At 49.6% G+C, this 16,601-nt stretch overlaps 1 protein-coding gene across 1 annotated transcript in view; it reads right to left on the bottom strand.

Annotated features, from left to right (window-relative positions):
• Positions 1-11,426: 11,426 nt before the first annotated feature.
• Positions 11,427-16,601, bottom strand: part of LOC149437954 (kin of IRRE-like protein 1) — a 73,114-nt gene continuing 67,939 nt past the window's right edge. The window contains exon 14 of the mRNA XM_089660404.1: positions 11,427-16,367. Within this exon, the coding sequence (XP_089516530.1) occupies positions 15,951-16,367 (417 nt within the window). The 3' untranslated portion in view covers positions 11,427-15,950. The remainder of the gene's footprint in view (positions 16,368-16,601) is intronic.

Below are 16,601 nucleotides of genomic sequence, written 5' to 3' on the forward strand. Positions count from 1 at the left end.
TGACTTTGTACAGACAACGGTTTCATTTTTCCACCTTTTAGTATTACAAAGTCATCATTGAACTCCAGTCGGTGGCTTTGCCTCGGGTGAGTCGATGTCATCGAATATATTTACAGTATATGATCAGTGGGCAAACTGCTGCCATATGTGCCATATAGGGCCAGGGACAGAGGGGGTGCAGTCAATACTGAGAGGGTGCTGTTAGTACTGAGGGGGGCGCAGTCAATACTGTGGTGGCGCAGTCAGTGCTGAGGGGGGTGCAGTCAGTACTGAGGGGGTGCAGTCAATGCTGAGGGGGAGCTGTCAGTGCTGAGGGGGCGCAGTCAGTACTGAGGGGGCGCAGTCAATACTGTGGGGGACTATGTCAGTACTGAGGGGGAACTGTCACTTGGGCTCATTCTAACACCCACCATTGTGGTAATCGTATGTGGTGCAACTGACAGTGACTCCCCCCCCCTTACGAATGCGCATGTCATTTAGCTTCAACCTGAGAGCCACCAACAGCTCAACCTACTCACCTTCAGGAATAATGGGTCAGTATGGGATTCCTGAACTAACTCTTCAGGTGAGCCGTGCACAGTGGTGCAGGGGGGGCACAGGTAAAAGAGGGTGTACAGGGGGTGCTGAGGTTGAAAAGGTTGCAATGGTGGATATGAGTGAAGAGGTGGAAGTAGTTGCAATGGGGGAAGAGGGTGCAGAGGTGGAAGGTGGTGTAGAGGTGGAGGGAGATGCAATGGTGGAAGGGTTTGCAATCATGACAGGGGGTGCAGAGGTGGAGGAAGGTGCAATGGTGGAAGGGGGTGCAGAGGTGGAGGAAGGTGGAAGGGGGTGCAGAGGTGGAGGAAGGTGCAATGGTGGAAGGGGCTGCAGAGGTGGAGGAAGGTGCAATGGTGGAAGGGGGTGCAGAGGTGGAGGAAGGTGCAGTGGAGGAAGGGGGTGCAGAGGTGGAGGAAGGTGCAATGGTGGAAGGGGGTGGAGGAAGGTGCAATGGTGGAAGGGGGTGCAGAGATGGAGGAAGGTGCAATGGTGGAAGGGGGTGCAGAGGTGGAGGAAAGTGCAATGGTGGAAGGGGGTGCAGAGGTGGAGGAAGGTGCAATGGTGGAAGGGGGTGCAGAGGTGAAGGAAGGTGCAATGGTGGAAGGGGGTGCAGAGGTGGAGGAAAGTGCAATGGTGGAAGGGGGTGCAGAGGTGGAGGAAAGTGCAATGGTGGAAGGGGGTGCAGAGGTGGAGGAAGGTGCAATGGTGGAAGGGGGTGCAGAGGTGGAGGAAGGTGCAATGGTGGAAGGTGGTGGAGAGATATGCAATGATGCTAAGGGGTGCAGAGGTGGAAAGGTTTGCAGGAGTTGATGGGGTTACAATGGTAAAAAGGGGTGTGAAGGTGGAAGGAATTGCAATGATTGACGGGTTAGAAGGGATGGAAGGGACTGCAGTTGTTGAAGGGTGCTTGATGAGGGGGTGCAGATGTGAGCAGAACTGAAAGGGGGATGTGTAAGGGGGTGGAGGGTGCAGAAGTGAGCAGTGCACAGAGGTGGACAAGGGGGTGTAGAAACAAGTAACAAGAAGCAGTCTGCATGCCTAGGTGATGATTTCTACACCTGTGGCCATGGAGGGGATTGGAACACCTGAATCCAGTGATTTGGAGGGCGGGGCCAATACTTTTGGCAATATAGTGTATATTATGTATTTGACCAATAGGGATGAGGAGATTCATTTATGTGAAAGTTGATTTTACCGCAAACATTTGCTGAAGATACATCCACAGTCGGTGAAATATGTCACACACACGTGCAGATGAATGCCTGGCTGCCCGCCATTCACTTCTATGGCCCGTCAGGATGAATTCGGTGTGTGTGTAGCCTTAATGCGGCGCACTTTTCCCGCAGTAGCAACTTCCAATAACGCACAATTTAAAGGGACCCCAATGCGCTTTGTATTTGTGTGTTTTTCCTTTTTTTTTCTTTTAATCCTTTTTTTTTCATTTTATTGAAAAAAAAATGGAAAATAATAAGACCAATGAGGGGCCGTTATTTGGAACATGAATGGGCCCAGGATAGAGGGGAGGGGCTCATTGCACAATGAAAACCACGAAAACCGCCGTCATTTCCTCTTCCTCACCGACTGCAACACATCTTGTGATTTTCATCCGAAATTCGGGGAAATGACAACTCTTTTCATTTTCGCTCATCCTTAGCGAGCCGTGTTACTCTCCAAACATGGCGGCCATCAGCTCTGCTCTACAGGGAACGTATACAGGCCAATATTCCTCCTAATATGTACAGTTCTTATAATAAAGAAAATTTAATTTTTTTAATGTAATTATTATTATAATGATATTATTATATATAATAAACGTTACATTCTTTCAATTCAATCACAGGAATTCATATGGAACTGACAACACAGCGCTTTACAGTCATCAATCACATTCTTTCCAGTGCCCGCCATCCGTGCCCACTCTCCTCCAATCACATTTATTCTTGTGCTCACTATCTTTGCCCGTCTCCACCAATCACATCATTCCTGCCCCCCCCCAACTAGCCCTGCCAGTCTCCACCAATCACATTCATTCCTTTGCTCACTATCTTTGCCCGTCTCCACCAATCACACTCCTTCCTGCCCCTACTTTCCATTCCAGCTCCCACCAATCACATTCATCCCTTTTCCTGTCTCCACCAATCACACTCCCTCCTGTCCCCACTTTCCATTCCAGCCCCCACCAATCACATTCATCCCTTTGCCCGTCTCCTCCCTGTCCCTACTTTCCATTCCAGCCCCCACCAATCACATTCATTCCTTTTCCCGTCTCCACCAATCACACTCCTTCCTGTCCCTACTTTCAGCCCCCACCAATCACATTCATTTCTTTTCTCATCTCCACCAATCACACTCCTTCCTGTCCCATCTTTCAGCCCCCACCAATCACATTAATTCCTTTTCTTGTCTCCACCAATCACATTAATTCCTTTTCTTGTCTCCACCAATCACACTCCTTCCTGTCCCTACTTTCCATTCCAACCCCCACCAATCACATTCATTCCTTTGCCCGTCTCCACCAATCACGCTCCCTCCTGTCCCTACTTTCCATTCCAGCCCCCACCAATCACATTCATTCCTTTGCCCATCTCCACCAATCACATTCATTCCTTTGTCCGTCTCCAACAATCACACTCCTTCCTGTCCCATCTTTCAGCCCCCACCAATCACATTCATTCCTTTTCTCATCTCCACCAATCACATTCATTCCTTTTCTCATCTCCACCAATCACATTCATTCCTTTTCTCATCTCCACCAATCACATTCATTCCTTTTCCCATCTCCACCAGTCACACTCCTTCCTATCCCTTCTTTCAGCCCCCACCAATCACATTCATTCCTTTGTCCGTCTCCACCAATCACACTCCTTCCTGTGCTCCTGTGTTGGGGTATTGCGCATCATTGACCCCCCCAACAAACTAAAGCAGCTTTGCAGAATGGCGCAGTGCAGCAGGGTGCATTACGTTGAGCATGATTGCGCTTTGCACACTTTTTGGAACGTCTTGCCGCATTCATTTGCACACGTGTTATCGCACCGCAATAATGTACATGGGCCCTCAGGGTGACGTGTAATCTCAGAACAAAAGCTCTGCAAAATTATGGCGGGAAGTTTTAGGGGTCAAAAGCAGAAAACAGATTTTTGCGTAACCAAATATGGAGTGAAAGGGCGGAGAAATACCTCCTAGCGGTTTTATAAAAGGAACAGAGTTGTCAAAACTGATATTTTTCATGAATAAAACGGAATTATGGAGTTCAAGGTCTTCTCAATAGACCCCAAAGCAAAAAGAGAGAGAAAAAAAAAGCAAAATAAAAAAAAGGAAAAAGAAACAATTGAAAGTAGCAGAGCGACATCTGCTGGGCATATCTGGTAATGTATTTCTGGGAGGAATATTTCCCCATCATTGGTGTCAGTGGGAGGAATAGTGCCCCATCATTGGTATCAGTGGGAGGAATAGTGCCCCATCATTGGTGACAGTGGGAGGAATAGTGTCCCATCATTGGTATCAGTGGGAGGAATAGTGCCCCATCATGGGTGTCAGTGGGAGGAATAGTGCCCCATCATTGGTGTCAGTGGGAGGAATAGTGCCCCGTCATTGGTGTCAGTGGGGGGAATAGTGCCCCATCATTGGTATCAGTGGGAGGAATAGTGCCCCATCATTGGTATCAGTGGGAGGAATAGTGTCCCATCATTGGTGTCAGTGGGAGGAATAGTGCCCCGTCATTGGTGTCAGTGGGAGGAATAGTGCCCCGTCATTGGTGTCAGTGGGAGGAATAGTGCCCCGTCATTGGTGTCAGTGGGAGGAATAGTGCCCCGTCATTGGTGTCAGTGGGAGGAATAGTGCCCCGTCATTGGTGTCAGTGGGAGGAATAGTGTCCCGTCATTGGTGTCAGTGGGAGGAATAGTGCCCCGTCATTGGTGTCAGTGGGAGGAATAGTGCCTCGTCATTGGTGTCAGTGGGAGGAATCGTGCCCCGTCATTGGTGTCAGTGGGAGGAATAGTGTCCCGTCATTGGTGTCAGTGGGAGGAATAGTGCCCCGTCATTGGTGTCAGTGGGGGGAATAGTGCCCCATCATTGGTGTCAGTGGGAGGAATAGTGCCCCATCATTGGTATCAGTGGGAGGAATAGTGCCCCGTCATTGGTATCAGTGGGAGGAATAGTGTCCCATCATTGGTGTCAGTGGGAGGAATAGTGCTCCGTCATTGGTGTCAGTGGGAGGAGTAGTGCCCCGTCATTGGTGTCAGTGGGAGGAATAGTGCCCCGTCATTGGTGTCAGTGGGAGGAATAGTGCCCCGTCATTGGTGTCAGTGGGAGGAATAGTGCCCCGTCATTGGTGTCAGTGGGAGGAATAGTGCCCCGTCATTGGTGTCAGTGGGAGGAATAGTGTCCCGTCATTGGTGTCAGTGGGAGGAATAGTGCCCCGTCATTGGTGTCAGTGGGAGGAATAGTGCCCCGTCATTGGTGTCACTGGGAGGAATAGTGCCTCGTCATTGGTGTCAGTGGGAGGAATAGTGCCCCGTCATTGGTGTCAGTGGGAGGAATAGTGTCCCGTCATTGGTGTCAGTGGGAGGAATAGTGCCCCGTCATTGGTGTCAGTGGGAGGAATAGTGCCCCGTCATTGGTGTCAGTGGGAGGAATAGTGCCCCGTCATTGGTGTCAGTGGGAGGAATAGTGCCCCGTCATTGGTGTCAGTGGGAGGAATAGTGCCCCGTCATTGGTGTCAGTGGGAGGAATAGTGCCCCATCATTGGTGTCAGTGGGAGGAATAGTGCCCCATCCTTAGTTTCAGTAGGAGGAATAGTTAGGGTTGCCACCTCATCCCTTTAAACTGAAAGCATATTAATTACACAAGTTCTGTGGCTGATTAAGGTGGTAATTAAACTCATTAAATTAGCCTCAGAACCTGTGTAATGTGTTCGGGTTTAAAGGGATGAGGTGGCAACCCTAGGAATAGTGCCCCATCATTGGTATCAATAAGAGGAATAGCGACCCATGTTTGTCATTAGGGGGTGGAATAGTGACCGTGGATAGAACTCCACTCTAATGGCCATGGTTTGGAATGGGATGTCCATCAAGCTTCCATAGGCGTGAAGATCAGCTGTCCACCAACTTCTGGCCTTATAATACACGGCTCAAAAAAACGAAAGGAACACTTTGTAAACCGAGTTGCATTGAGCCCATGACACTCCTGGGATATCGATCTGGTCAGGTAAGTAGCAGAGGGGGATGTTCATCAGTTTCAGCTACTTACCTGACCTAGGCATGCAGACGGCTTCTTGTTACTTGTTTCTACACCCCCTTGTCCACCTCTGTGCACTGCTCACTTCTGCACCCTCCACCCCCTTACACATCCCCCTTTCAGTTCTGCTCACATCTGCACCCCCTCATCAAGCACCCTTCAACAACTGCAGCCCCTTCCATCCCTTCTAACCTGTCAATCATTGCAATTCCTTCCACCTTCACACCCCTTTTTACCATTGTAACCCCATCAACTCCTGCAAACCTTTCCACCTCTGCACCCCTTAGCATCATTGCATATCTCTCCACCTCTGCACCCCCTTCCACCATTGCACCTTCCTCCACCTCTGCACCCCATGAAATGAACAACAGGTGCACTAGAAGGGCAACAATGAGACGACCCCCAAAACAGGAATGGTTTTGCAGGTGACATTTTTTCCCCACTCATCGTTTCTGACTGTTTTTCACTCGTTTTACATTTGGCTCGGGTCAGTGTCAGTACTGGTAGCATGAGGCCATACCTGGACCCTACAGAGGCTGCACAGGCAGTCCAACTCCTCCAGGATGGCACATCAATACGTGCCATTGCCAGAAGGTTTGCTGTGTCTCCCAGCACAGTCTCAAGAGCATGGAGGAGATTCCAGGAGACAAGAACATGGAGGAGATTCTAGGAGACAAGAGCATGGAGGAGATTCCAGGAGACAGGCAGTTCCTCTAGGAGGGCTGGACAGGGCCATAGAAGGTCCTTAACCCATCAGCAGGACCGGTATCTGCTCCTTTGTACAAGGAGGAACAGGATGAGCCCTGCCAGAGCCCTACAAAATGACCTCCAGCAGGCCACTGGTGGGAAGGTCTCTGACCAAACAATCAGAAACAGACTTCATGAGGGTGGCCTGAGGGCCCGACGTCCTCTAGTGGGCCCTGTGCTCACTGCCCGGCACCATAGAGCTGGATTGGCATTTGCCATTGAACCCCAGAATTGGCAGGTCCACCACTGGCCCCCTGTGCTTTTCACAGATGAGAGCAGGCTCACCCTGAGCACATGTGACAGACGGGAAAGGGTCTGGAGAAGCCGTGGAGAACGTTCTGCTGCCTATAACATGGATCAGCATGACCGTTATGGTGGTGGGTCAGTGATGATCTGGGGGGGCATATCCATGGAGGGACGCACAGACCTCTACAGACTGGACAATGGCCCCCTGACAGCCATTAGGTATGGGGATGAAATCCTTGGACCCATTGTCAGACCCTACGCTGGTGCAGTGGGTCCTGGGTTCCTCCTGGTGCAGTGGGCCCTGGGTTCCTCCTGGTGCAGTGGGCCCTGGGTTCCTCCTGGTGCAGTGGGCCCTGGGTTCTTCCTGCTGCAGTGGGTCCTGGGTTCCTCCTGGTGCAGTGGGTCCTGGGTTCCTCCTGGTGCAGTGGGCCCTGGGTTCCTCCTGGTGCAGTGGGCCCTGGGTTCCTCCTGATGCAGTGGGCCCTGGGTTCCTCCTGGTGCAGTGGGCCCTGGGTTCCTCCTGGTGCAGTGGGTCCTGGTTTCCTCCTGGTGCAGTGGGTCCTGGTTTCCCCCTGGTGCAGTGGGTCCTGGGTTCCTCCTGGTGCAGTGGGTACTGGGTTCCTCCTGGTGCAGTGGGTCCTGGGTTCCTCCTGGTGCAGTGGGCCCTGGGTTCCTCCTGGTGCAGTGGGCCTTGGGTTCCTCCTGGTGCAGTGGGTCCTGGTTTCCTCCTGGTGCAGTGGGTCCTGGTTTCCCCCTGGTGCAGTGGGTCCTGGTTTCCCCCTGGTGCAGTGGGTCCTGGGTTCCTCCTGGTGCAGTGGGTACTGGGTTCCTCCTGGTGCAGTGGGTCCTGGGTTCCTCCTGGTGCAGTGGGTCCTGGGTTCCTCCTGGTCATGTGGTGAGAGTATGCAGGCAGTTCCTGGAGGATGAAGGAATTGATACCATTGAATGGCCCCCACGCTCACATGACCTAAATCCAATAGAACCCCTCTGGGATGTCATGTTTCGGTCCATCTGACGCCCCCAGGTTGCACCTCAGACTGTCCAGGAGCTCAGTGATGCCCTGGTCCAGATCTGAGAGGAAATCCCCCAGGACACCATCCATGGTCTCATTAGGACCCTCCCACGACGTTGTCAGGCATGCATACAAGCACGTGGGGGCCACACAGACTACTGAGGGCCATTCTGAGTTGCTGCAATGACATTTCACCAACATGGACTCACCTGCTGCATCATTTCTTCACTTTGATTTTCGGGGTGTCTTTCAATTCAGTCCTCTGTAGGTCGATCATTTTCATCCAACGATGGGGCGTCCTTACGTTCCTCACCCATCGCCCGTCCATGTCAGTATAGAGATCCAGCAGGAGATTCCTCCCCATTGAGATCTGATGGGTTTTCAAAGAGTTCCTTTCATTTTTCTGAGCCGTGTATAAAGGGAGCTGAGGTTGTCCTGCTCCTGCTATCTGCATATATAGGATAACTTATTCAAAAGCCATTTTATGCATTGACTTTCCTCCTTAGACCCAGTGTATCTGGGCAACATGGTCAGCTGCTGACTCAGCACCATCCACGGGCAGTTTCACTCTTCAATAAGGCACAGAAGTTGAACCCGCTACAGTTTTAATTGCAGTACAGAGGATTTTTTTCCTGGTTTTTTGAAGTGTAAGAAGACAATGACTAACCTAAGCTCTGTCTCTGGATGATCTAACACCGACTGGTACTCCGGTTTCCTCCCACACTCCAAAGACATGCTGGGAGGTGAATTGGCTCCTGTCCAAATGGTCCCTAGTATGTGTATGTATGAATGTGAGTTAGGGACCTTAGATTGTGCGCTCCTCAGGGGCGGGGACTGATGTGAATGTACAATATATATGTAAAGAGCTGCGTAAATTGACAGCGCTGAAGAAGTACCTGAAATAAATAAATAAATAAATAAGGAATAGAATAGAAAAGAGTAGAACAGAAAGAATATAACCATTTTCCGAAATTTGAATATCAAATAGAATAAATTTGAATTCGAATGCCGATTCAAATTGACCGAATTAGGAAAATTCGAATGAACAAAAGGAATTAACAAAATGATTTAAATAACGAATCATCAATGGGTGTGATTGTGGCGCAGTAGTACAGCAATTATAGAGTAAAATCAATTCACCTCTTACTTGCCTATCGGACACCTCTGAAAAACAGTCTGAGCGGGGATCGCTTTTCAGAGGAGTGGCAGTTCCTGCCGCACATGTGAGTCTCTACAGTTTCTTGCACTAGCCCAGCTGTGACAGGTACTCTTCAAAGTCCTTGTTATCTGTGGGGAGGCGGACTCTGGATCCCGCCTGGCCTCATGGTGGCTCCATAGACCTCTGACCCCAGGGCAGGGGTGGACTGACAACTCATGGGGCCCCTGGGCAATAGGGGATCATGGGGCCCCTGTGTCCTCACCCACATTCACACAACACCCAAAAAAGCCTATGAAAGGTACCAGGGGCATCTCATGGGGCCCTCTAATGACCCCGGGCCCTCGGGCAGTGCCTGAGTGCCCAAATGGCCACTCCGCCCCTGCCCCGGGGACACTCCATTGTCCCTCGCCCTGGTCACTCCACCAGGAATAGCTGTACAAGTCGCTCGGCTCATTACAATGGAAGGATGTCCCATCGGTCGCTCCCCTCTATCGATCTTCTGTCTGTCACCGGTCTTGTCAAATTAGCAGCGGCCCGACATGCCTACGGAGATCGCCTCCTCTATTGACGGCGGCAACAGCTGCCAATTACCGCCCCCCGGATGGCGGGATCAAGGACTTTTTAATTCACTTATTCTGCAATTTTACATGTGAAACCGGAGAAGAGGCGATCTCAGAGCACCAAAGACTGTTATCTGTAGATATTTTCCTTCTTGGCGCAGCCCTTTCGAATGACACCGATGATCTAGGGCAGGAGACCAAGACTCCCACTTTCTGAGGATGCATTTATTCCTCTAAGCTCTCGCCTCAACATTACAAGAGTGCAGAAGGGTTGCTGCCAACGTTTTCTGTATGTGGCACTGTACCTTAGGCTAGGTTCAAGGTGTATATATATATATATATATATATATATTGTTGCTTCTTATCCAAGGTCCCTTCAGGGCCCCAGTGCAAGAAACCCTGAAGTGCCCCTCCTGACCCCGTCCTGGGGCTCTTTCCATTGGTCCCAGGGCCCTTGCTACTGAACCCTGCTCCCTTCCCTCTGCTCTCAGGTCCCATTCCATCGGTCCTGGGGCCCTTCCCTCTGGTCCCGACACTGTCCTATAGCCTTGTCCATTGATCCCAGGTCCTTTGCCACTGGTTGCCTGACTCTATCCCGGGGCCATTTTCATTGGTCATGGGGCCCTTTCCACTCATCCCGAGTCCCTTCCCTCTGGTCCCCTGACCCCGTCCTAGGGCCCATTCCATCAGTCCCGGGGCCCTTTCCTCTGGTCCCCAGATATAGTGAATGCAGGGTCCGGGGAGAGCGGATATAGTGAATGTAGGGTCCGGGGAGAGCGGATATAGTGAATGCGGGGTCCGGGGAGAGCGGATATAGTGAATACGGGGTCCGGGGAGAGCGGATATAGTGAATGCGGGGTCCGGGGAGAGCGGATATAGTGAATGCGGGGTCCGGGGAGAGCGGATATAGTGAATGCGGGGTCCGGGGAGAGCGGATATAGTGAATGCGGGGTCCGGGGAGAGCGAATATAGTGAATGCGGGGTCCGGGGAGAGCGGATATAGTGAATGCGGGGTCCGGGGAGAGCGGATATAGTGAATGCGGGGTCCGGGGAGAGCGGATATAGTGAATGCGGGGTCCGGGGAGAGCGGATATAGTGAATGCGGGGTCCGGGGAGAGCGGATATAGTGAATGCGGGGTCCGGGGAGAGCAGATATAGTTAATGCGGGGTCCGGGGAGAGCGGATATAGTGAATGCGGGGTCCGGGGAGAGCGGATATAGTGAATGAGGGGTCCGGGGAGAGCGGATATAGTTAATGCGGGGTCCGGGGGGAGAGCGGATATAGTGAATGCGGGGTCCGGGGAGAGCGGATATAGTGAATGCGGGGTCCGGGGAGAGCGGATATAGTGAATGCGGGGTCCGGGGGGAGAGCGGATATAGTGAATGCGGGGTCCAGGGAATATATATATAGTGTATATGAATGTGTTGAATGTTATTAACAATGACCTTTCATTTTCAATTTAATTTTCTGTAAAATACAATACAATATGGCAACCTGGAGGCGTTCTGTACACAAATGGTATATATAGAATGCCCCCCCCCCCAGATATGTCATTTTCTGCGTGTGATTGGCTCACTGATTTTCCCACTATTGCCAATTCTGGGCACCCCCTGCACCCAAAATATTATTTTTGTGGAAATGCTGCCAAAGGGATGCAAACCCTGCCACTTTCCTCACTAGAACCCAGCTGACTTATGATTACAAAGTCGCTCCCGTTCACATTCGCTCTGCACATGGGCACAGACAGACAAACAGCTATTTCTTCAGAAAACAAAAAGGTAGAAATCTACAACAAAGTTTGCTAAAATCCCTGCAATGTACATCGATCACCCAGAGGGGGAGGGTTTTTTTTTCTCCTAACAAAAGTGGAGTTACACTTTAAGAACGAGTTTGCACTTAAAAAAAAACTGAAAAAAAAAGGCGTTGGCAGTCATTTTTCGGATTGGTTTAATTATTAAATATAAATATCTTTTATAGCTTTACATATATAAAAACGAGCAGAATTGCACCTTCTCATACATACATGTGTAACATCATGGGATCCATGTGACGATATGCAGCAACATGTAAATCAATTTGTACAAGAAAAAGAAAAAAAAAAAAACGTTTAAGGCAGGAGAACAGAACGGACCGGAAGCGTCATGAAGATTTTAATCCTCCAGATAAGTGCAGAAAAAAAAAGGAAATGTCATTTCTCACAAACGCGAGATTTTTAAAATGTAACATTTTTAATGAAGAAAACATGAATGTATTTGTTCTTCATGACCGGTTGTGTCAACTGATGTCCCCCAGCAGGGGGCATTGTTGTCACTGTCCAGCGTTTTGTTTATTCTAGTGTACATACCATCCATGAGTGGGAGGGGCCGTGACACCATCCATGAGTGGGAGGGGCCGAGACACCATCCATGAGTGGGAGGGGCCGTGACACCATCCATGAGTGGGAAGGGCCGTGACACCATCCATGAGTGGGAGGGTCCGTGACACCATCCATGAGTGGGATGGGCTGTCACACCATCCATGGGTGGGAGGGGCCGTCACACCATCCATGAGTGGGAGGGCCCGTCACACCATCCATGAGTGGGAGGGCCCGTCACACCATCCATGAGTGGGAGGGCCCGTCACACCATCCATGAGTGGGAGGGCCCGTCACACCATCCATGAGTGGGAGGGCCCGTCACACCATCCATGAGTGGGAAGGGCCGTGACACCATCCATGAGTGGGAGGGCCCGTCACACCATCCATGAGTGGGAGGGCCCGTCACACCATCCATGAGTGGGAGGGGCCGTCACACCATCCATGAGTGGGAGGGGCCGTCACACCATCCATGAATGAAGGGGCCGTCACACCATCCATGAATGAAGGGGCCGTCACACCATCCATGAGTGGGAGGGCCCGTCACACCATCCATGAGTGGGAGGGCCCGTCACACCATCCATGAGTGGGAGGGCCCGTCACACCATCCATGAGTGGGAGGGGCCGTCACACCATCCATGAGTGGGAGGGGCCGTCACACCATCCATGAATGAAAGGGCCGTCACACCATCCATGAATGAAGGGGCCGTCACACCATCCATGAGTGGGAGGGCCGTGACACCATCCAGAATTTTTTTTTTTCTACGGACATTGGCCACAACTGAGAATTCAGATGGGAGAATCTTGCCAGGGTACATAAAAAAAAAAATAAAATAAAAAGCAGCACATGATTCCGTTGGCCCCCCAACCACACAAAACTTCAATATCAATTTTGGTGGAATTTGGCCTTTAAGGTGAACCTGTCGGCACTAGAAATGTTTCCTGCCCTGCCTAAGGGTAGGCGTCTGCCATTTCTATTATCAGCTAGAAGATCCTGCTCTGTGTGCCCCTCTGAACCGGTTTCACTTTGTTACTAGAGGCCAGACTCCCTGACTTCAGGAGGGAAGGCTCTACTAGGTGTTTGCCGTTGTCCTATTGGCAAGATAACCCTTCCCTGTGTGCCCCTCTGAACTGGTTTCACTTTACTAGAGGCCAGACTCCCTGACTTTAAGAGGACAGGCTTTATTGACTTTATTAGCTAGGAAATCCTGCTCTGTGCGCCCCTCTGAACTGGTTTCACTTTAATAGAGGCCAGACCCCTTGACTTTAGAAGGGCAGGCACCTTTACCTTTATGAGCTAGAAAATTCTTCTCTGTGTGCCCCTCTGACTTGGTTTCACTTTACTAGAGGCCAGACTCCCTACTGTTAGGTAAATAACCCTTCTCTGTGTGCCCCTCTGAACTGGTTTCATTTTTATTAGAGGCCAGACTCCCTGACTTTAGGAGGACAGGCTCCATTGCCTTTATGAGCTATAAAATCCTGCTCTGTGTGCTCTTCTGAACTGGTTTCACTTTACTAGAGGCCAGACTCCCTGACTTCAGGAGGGAAGGCTCCTCTAACATTATTGGCTGGAAAATCCTGCTCTGTGTGCCCCTCTGAACTGGTTTCACTTTACTAGAGGCCAGACTCCCTGACTTCAGGAGAGAAGGCTTCTCTAACGTTGTTGGCTGGAAAAGCTTGCTCTGTGTGCCCCTCTGAACTGGTTTCACTTTACTAGAGGCCAGGCTCCTTGACTTCAGCAGAGGGATTTGTCATGACCTATTGGCTAGATTGCTCTGCTTGGTGGGCCCCTTCGAAATAGTTTTACTTGGTTACTATGACCCAGACAACTTTTTTTTAATTTCCAATATCCCTCATCAGGGGCCATTGAGATGGCAAGTGGGTGGGGGCTTAGCCTATAAACCGGCCCTCCTAATAACAAAGTCAGACCAATGTTAGAGAGGGTCTCCAAGGACCTTCTTCTAGTAAAGATACATAAAGGTTTCTTGTGCTGTTGGCTCTCGTGTAGAAATGTACCATTTGAACCTTTACAATGGCCGACAGATCCACTTAAAGTCCAAACCTCAGCATTGAAAGCCCTCCTTTTTGCAACATCAACGCTTCCTTATAAAATGATAGGCCACTCTTGGCTTCCTGTATCCAATGCCGGCTTCTAGGGTGGTGGCCGGTCCACTTAAGTTCGCATTTAAAGGGCCCGTTGCATGGAGGTCACCCCATCTGAAAGAGCGACTCAACAATCACAAGAAAAATTTCCACAACTGTACGAAACCTGAGATATTTGGCATTGAATTGACCATAGCTGGACCACTTCCTTCAGCCCTTTGTTCCATTTTAGCAGCCACGTTAGGCTGGGTAGAGGTCAACTATCATTCTCCGAAGTCCGAAATTTCCTGGAGCTGTCCCGGCTCCAGGAAAGAACTCCAGGCAAACAACTGAATAAATTGTACCATTGGATAGGTAGATACAGTACGGGGATAGGGTCATCCAGAGCCCAGGGTGAGGGCCCCCTTCCTAATGCATTTCTTTCTTTCGACTAGAAGGCAGTTGAATGTCCACTTTGGGCAGATGGTGTGGAAGGCAGGTATGTTGGAGCGCGGTGTGACAGCAGTAGCTGACAGGGCAGACATGAAACTGCGGCCCTGGTGGTTGCTAGCCACTGATCTGTAGCTTGCGTGTGGTGAGGGGGCGCCTGCCCCTCCTGCCCACCTCTTGTCCCATAGATATTGGATAGATAGATAGATGGATGGATGGATGGATGGATAGGTAGATGGATGGATAGGTAGATAGATAGGTAGATGGATGGATGGATAGGTAGATGGATGGATGGATAGGTAGATGGATGGATAGGTAGATGGATGGATAGGTAGATGGATGGATATGTAGATGGATGGATAGGTAGATAGGTACATGGATGGATAGGTACATGGATGGATAGGTACATGGATGGATAGCTAGATGGGTAGGTGGGTAGCTAGATGGGTAGGTGGGTAGCTAGATGGGTAGGTGGGTAGCTAGATGGATGGGTAGGTAGATGGATGGATAGGTAGATGGATGGATAGGTAGATGGATGGATAGGTAGATGGATGGGTAGGTAGATAGGTAGATGGATGGATAGGTGGATGGATAGGTAGGTGGATTGATAGATAGATAGATAATCGATAGATAGATAGATGATAGATAATAGATAGATAATCAATAGATAATAGATCGATCATAAGATATCAAATTTGCACTTATCTGGAGAAGGTTGATTATCTGTCTCATGTAGACTACATACAATAAATTAAATGTATTTAATGCCTGCATCAGGTTTCCTTTAAACATTTCGGTCCAGTTTACAAATGGCCTCGTACCATCCTGGCATGGTAGGGGTTAATAAATAAAACAGTCCATTTTTTTTTTTTTTGACGACCAGGGAGGAAATAAAAAATATTCCCTTTTAAAAGTGTCCCCAAGCTTCTCCTTCTAAAAATCTTGTGGCCCTCTCAATCACACGGTGTTCAAGAAAGCCTTTTTCGATGTGGACCTATGTACAGGTTATCCTTACCATAAATATTTACATTTAAAGAGATACATACATTGCATCTTGTAATAAAAAATAGATTTGCAAAAAGAGAAAAAAAAAAAAAGAAAAAAAATTGCAGTACGTAAAAGAGCCACAGTGGGGCGCTGTTTCTCTGCAACAACTTCAAGGCATTCGACTTTAGCAATACCCAAGTATCGCTTGTTTCGTTTTTTGTTTTTTTTGACGTTATTAGTGCTGATTTCCGAGACGCTGCTTTACGGCAGAAAAGTTTTAATACTATATTTTGCATTAACTAGAAATCTTGGTGCTTGTTGTGGGTTTAACGGATGTCCCATCGCCGCTCAATTCCTAATTCTGCTATTTTTGGAATACAAATTGTGACTTTATCCCCCCTAGAAAGTGTTCATTTCCCTTGACATGTTCTCTTTTTCTCGTTTGTGTTTTCCAATGAGCGTTCCTCAAAACAAAACGTTCCTCAGCTCAAAACGTCAACAGGAAGACAAAGACACCATACTGGTCAAGATGTCCAAAAAACTTGACTCTTCTTCAACCGCTTTGGGAAGGTAAAATTGAGGTCACACGTGAGTTTGCATGCGTTGCTGTGCCGGTCTGCCGTAGTCACAGTGCGTGGAGAGGGAGGCGTAGGAGAGCCGTGTGGTTCCCGATTCCAGGGTTTCGAATCGGTCTGGACGGACGTAACTGCAGAACGCTCTGGCGTAAGGTGCTGGGTGGGTACTGGGACCTGTAGATATGCTGCATGGACCTTGAGGTATATGGATCCGTTCACTTCCTTGGCGTGGGGTGGTGGCATATCGGTGAGCATAGTCATACAGTTTTGGAGCTCCGGGTAAAGATGGAGTTGGGCAGAGCGGGCTGAGGCTTGTGGTTGCAGAATATAGAGGTCGTGGAGGTGAGGAAAACTCTGGATAGGCAACTGTGGTTGGGCGGGAGTCATCATGGGCTCGGACTTTGTAGTAGCCATTTGTTGGGTCCTAAAGATAAAAATACGGGTTAAAGTTGTACCAAAGAGTTGAGTTACATTATTAAGTTGGGGCTCCACTGGCAGTAGCAACATCTACCCTCTGCAGGATCTGTGTAGCCTACTGTAGGCCAAGCTCAAGGGTCCTAGTATACAGATCAGTAGACCTCCAATGCAATGGCAATTATTGATTTGTTGCCTCAGGTTTGATACCTAATCTGTGTTGCTTCTCCCAACATAATAAAAT

The sequence above is a fragment of the Staurois parvus genome, unplaced genomic scaffold, assembly GCF_062004578.1.
Source record: "Staurois parvus isolate SC_StPar_1 unplaced genomic scaffold, SC_StPar_1.0 ptg001239l, whole genome shotgun sequence".
NCBI classification, from domain to species: Eukaryota; Metazoa; Chordata; class Amphibia; order Anura; family Ranidae; genus Staurois; species Staurois parvus.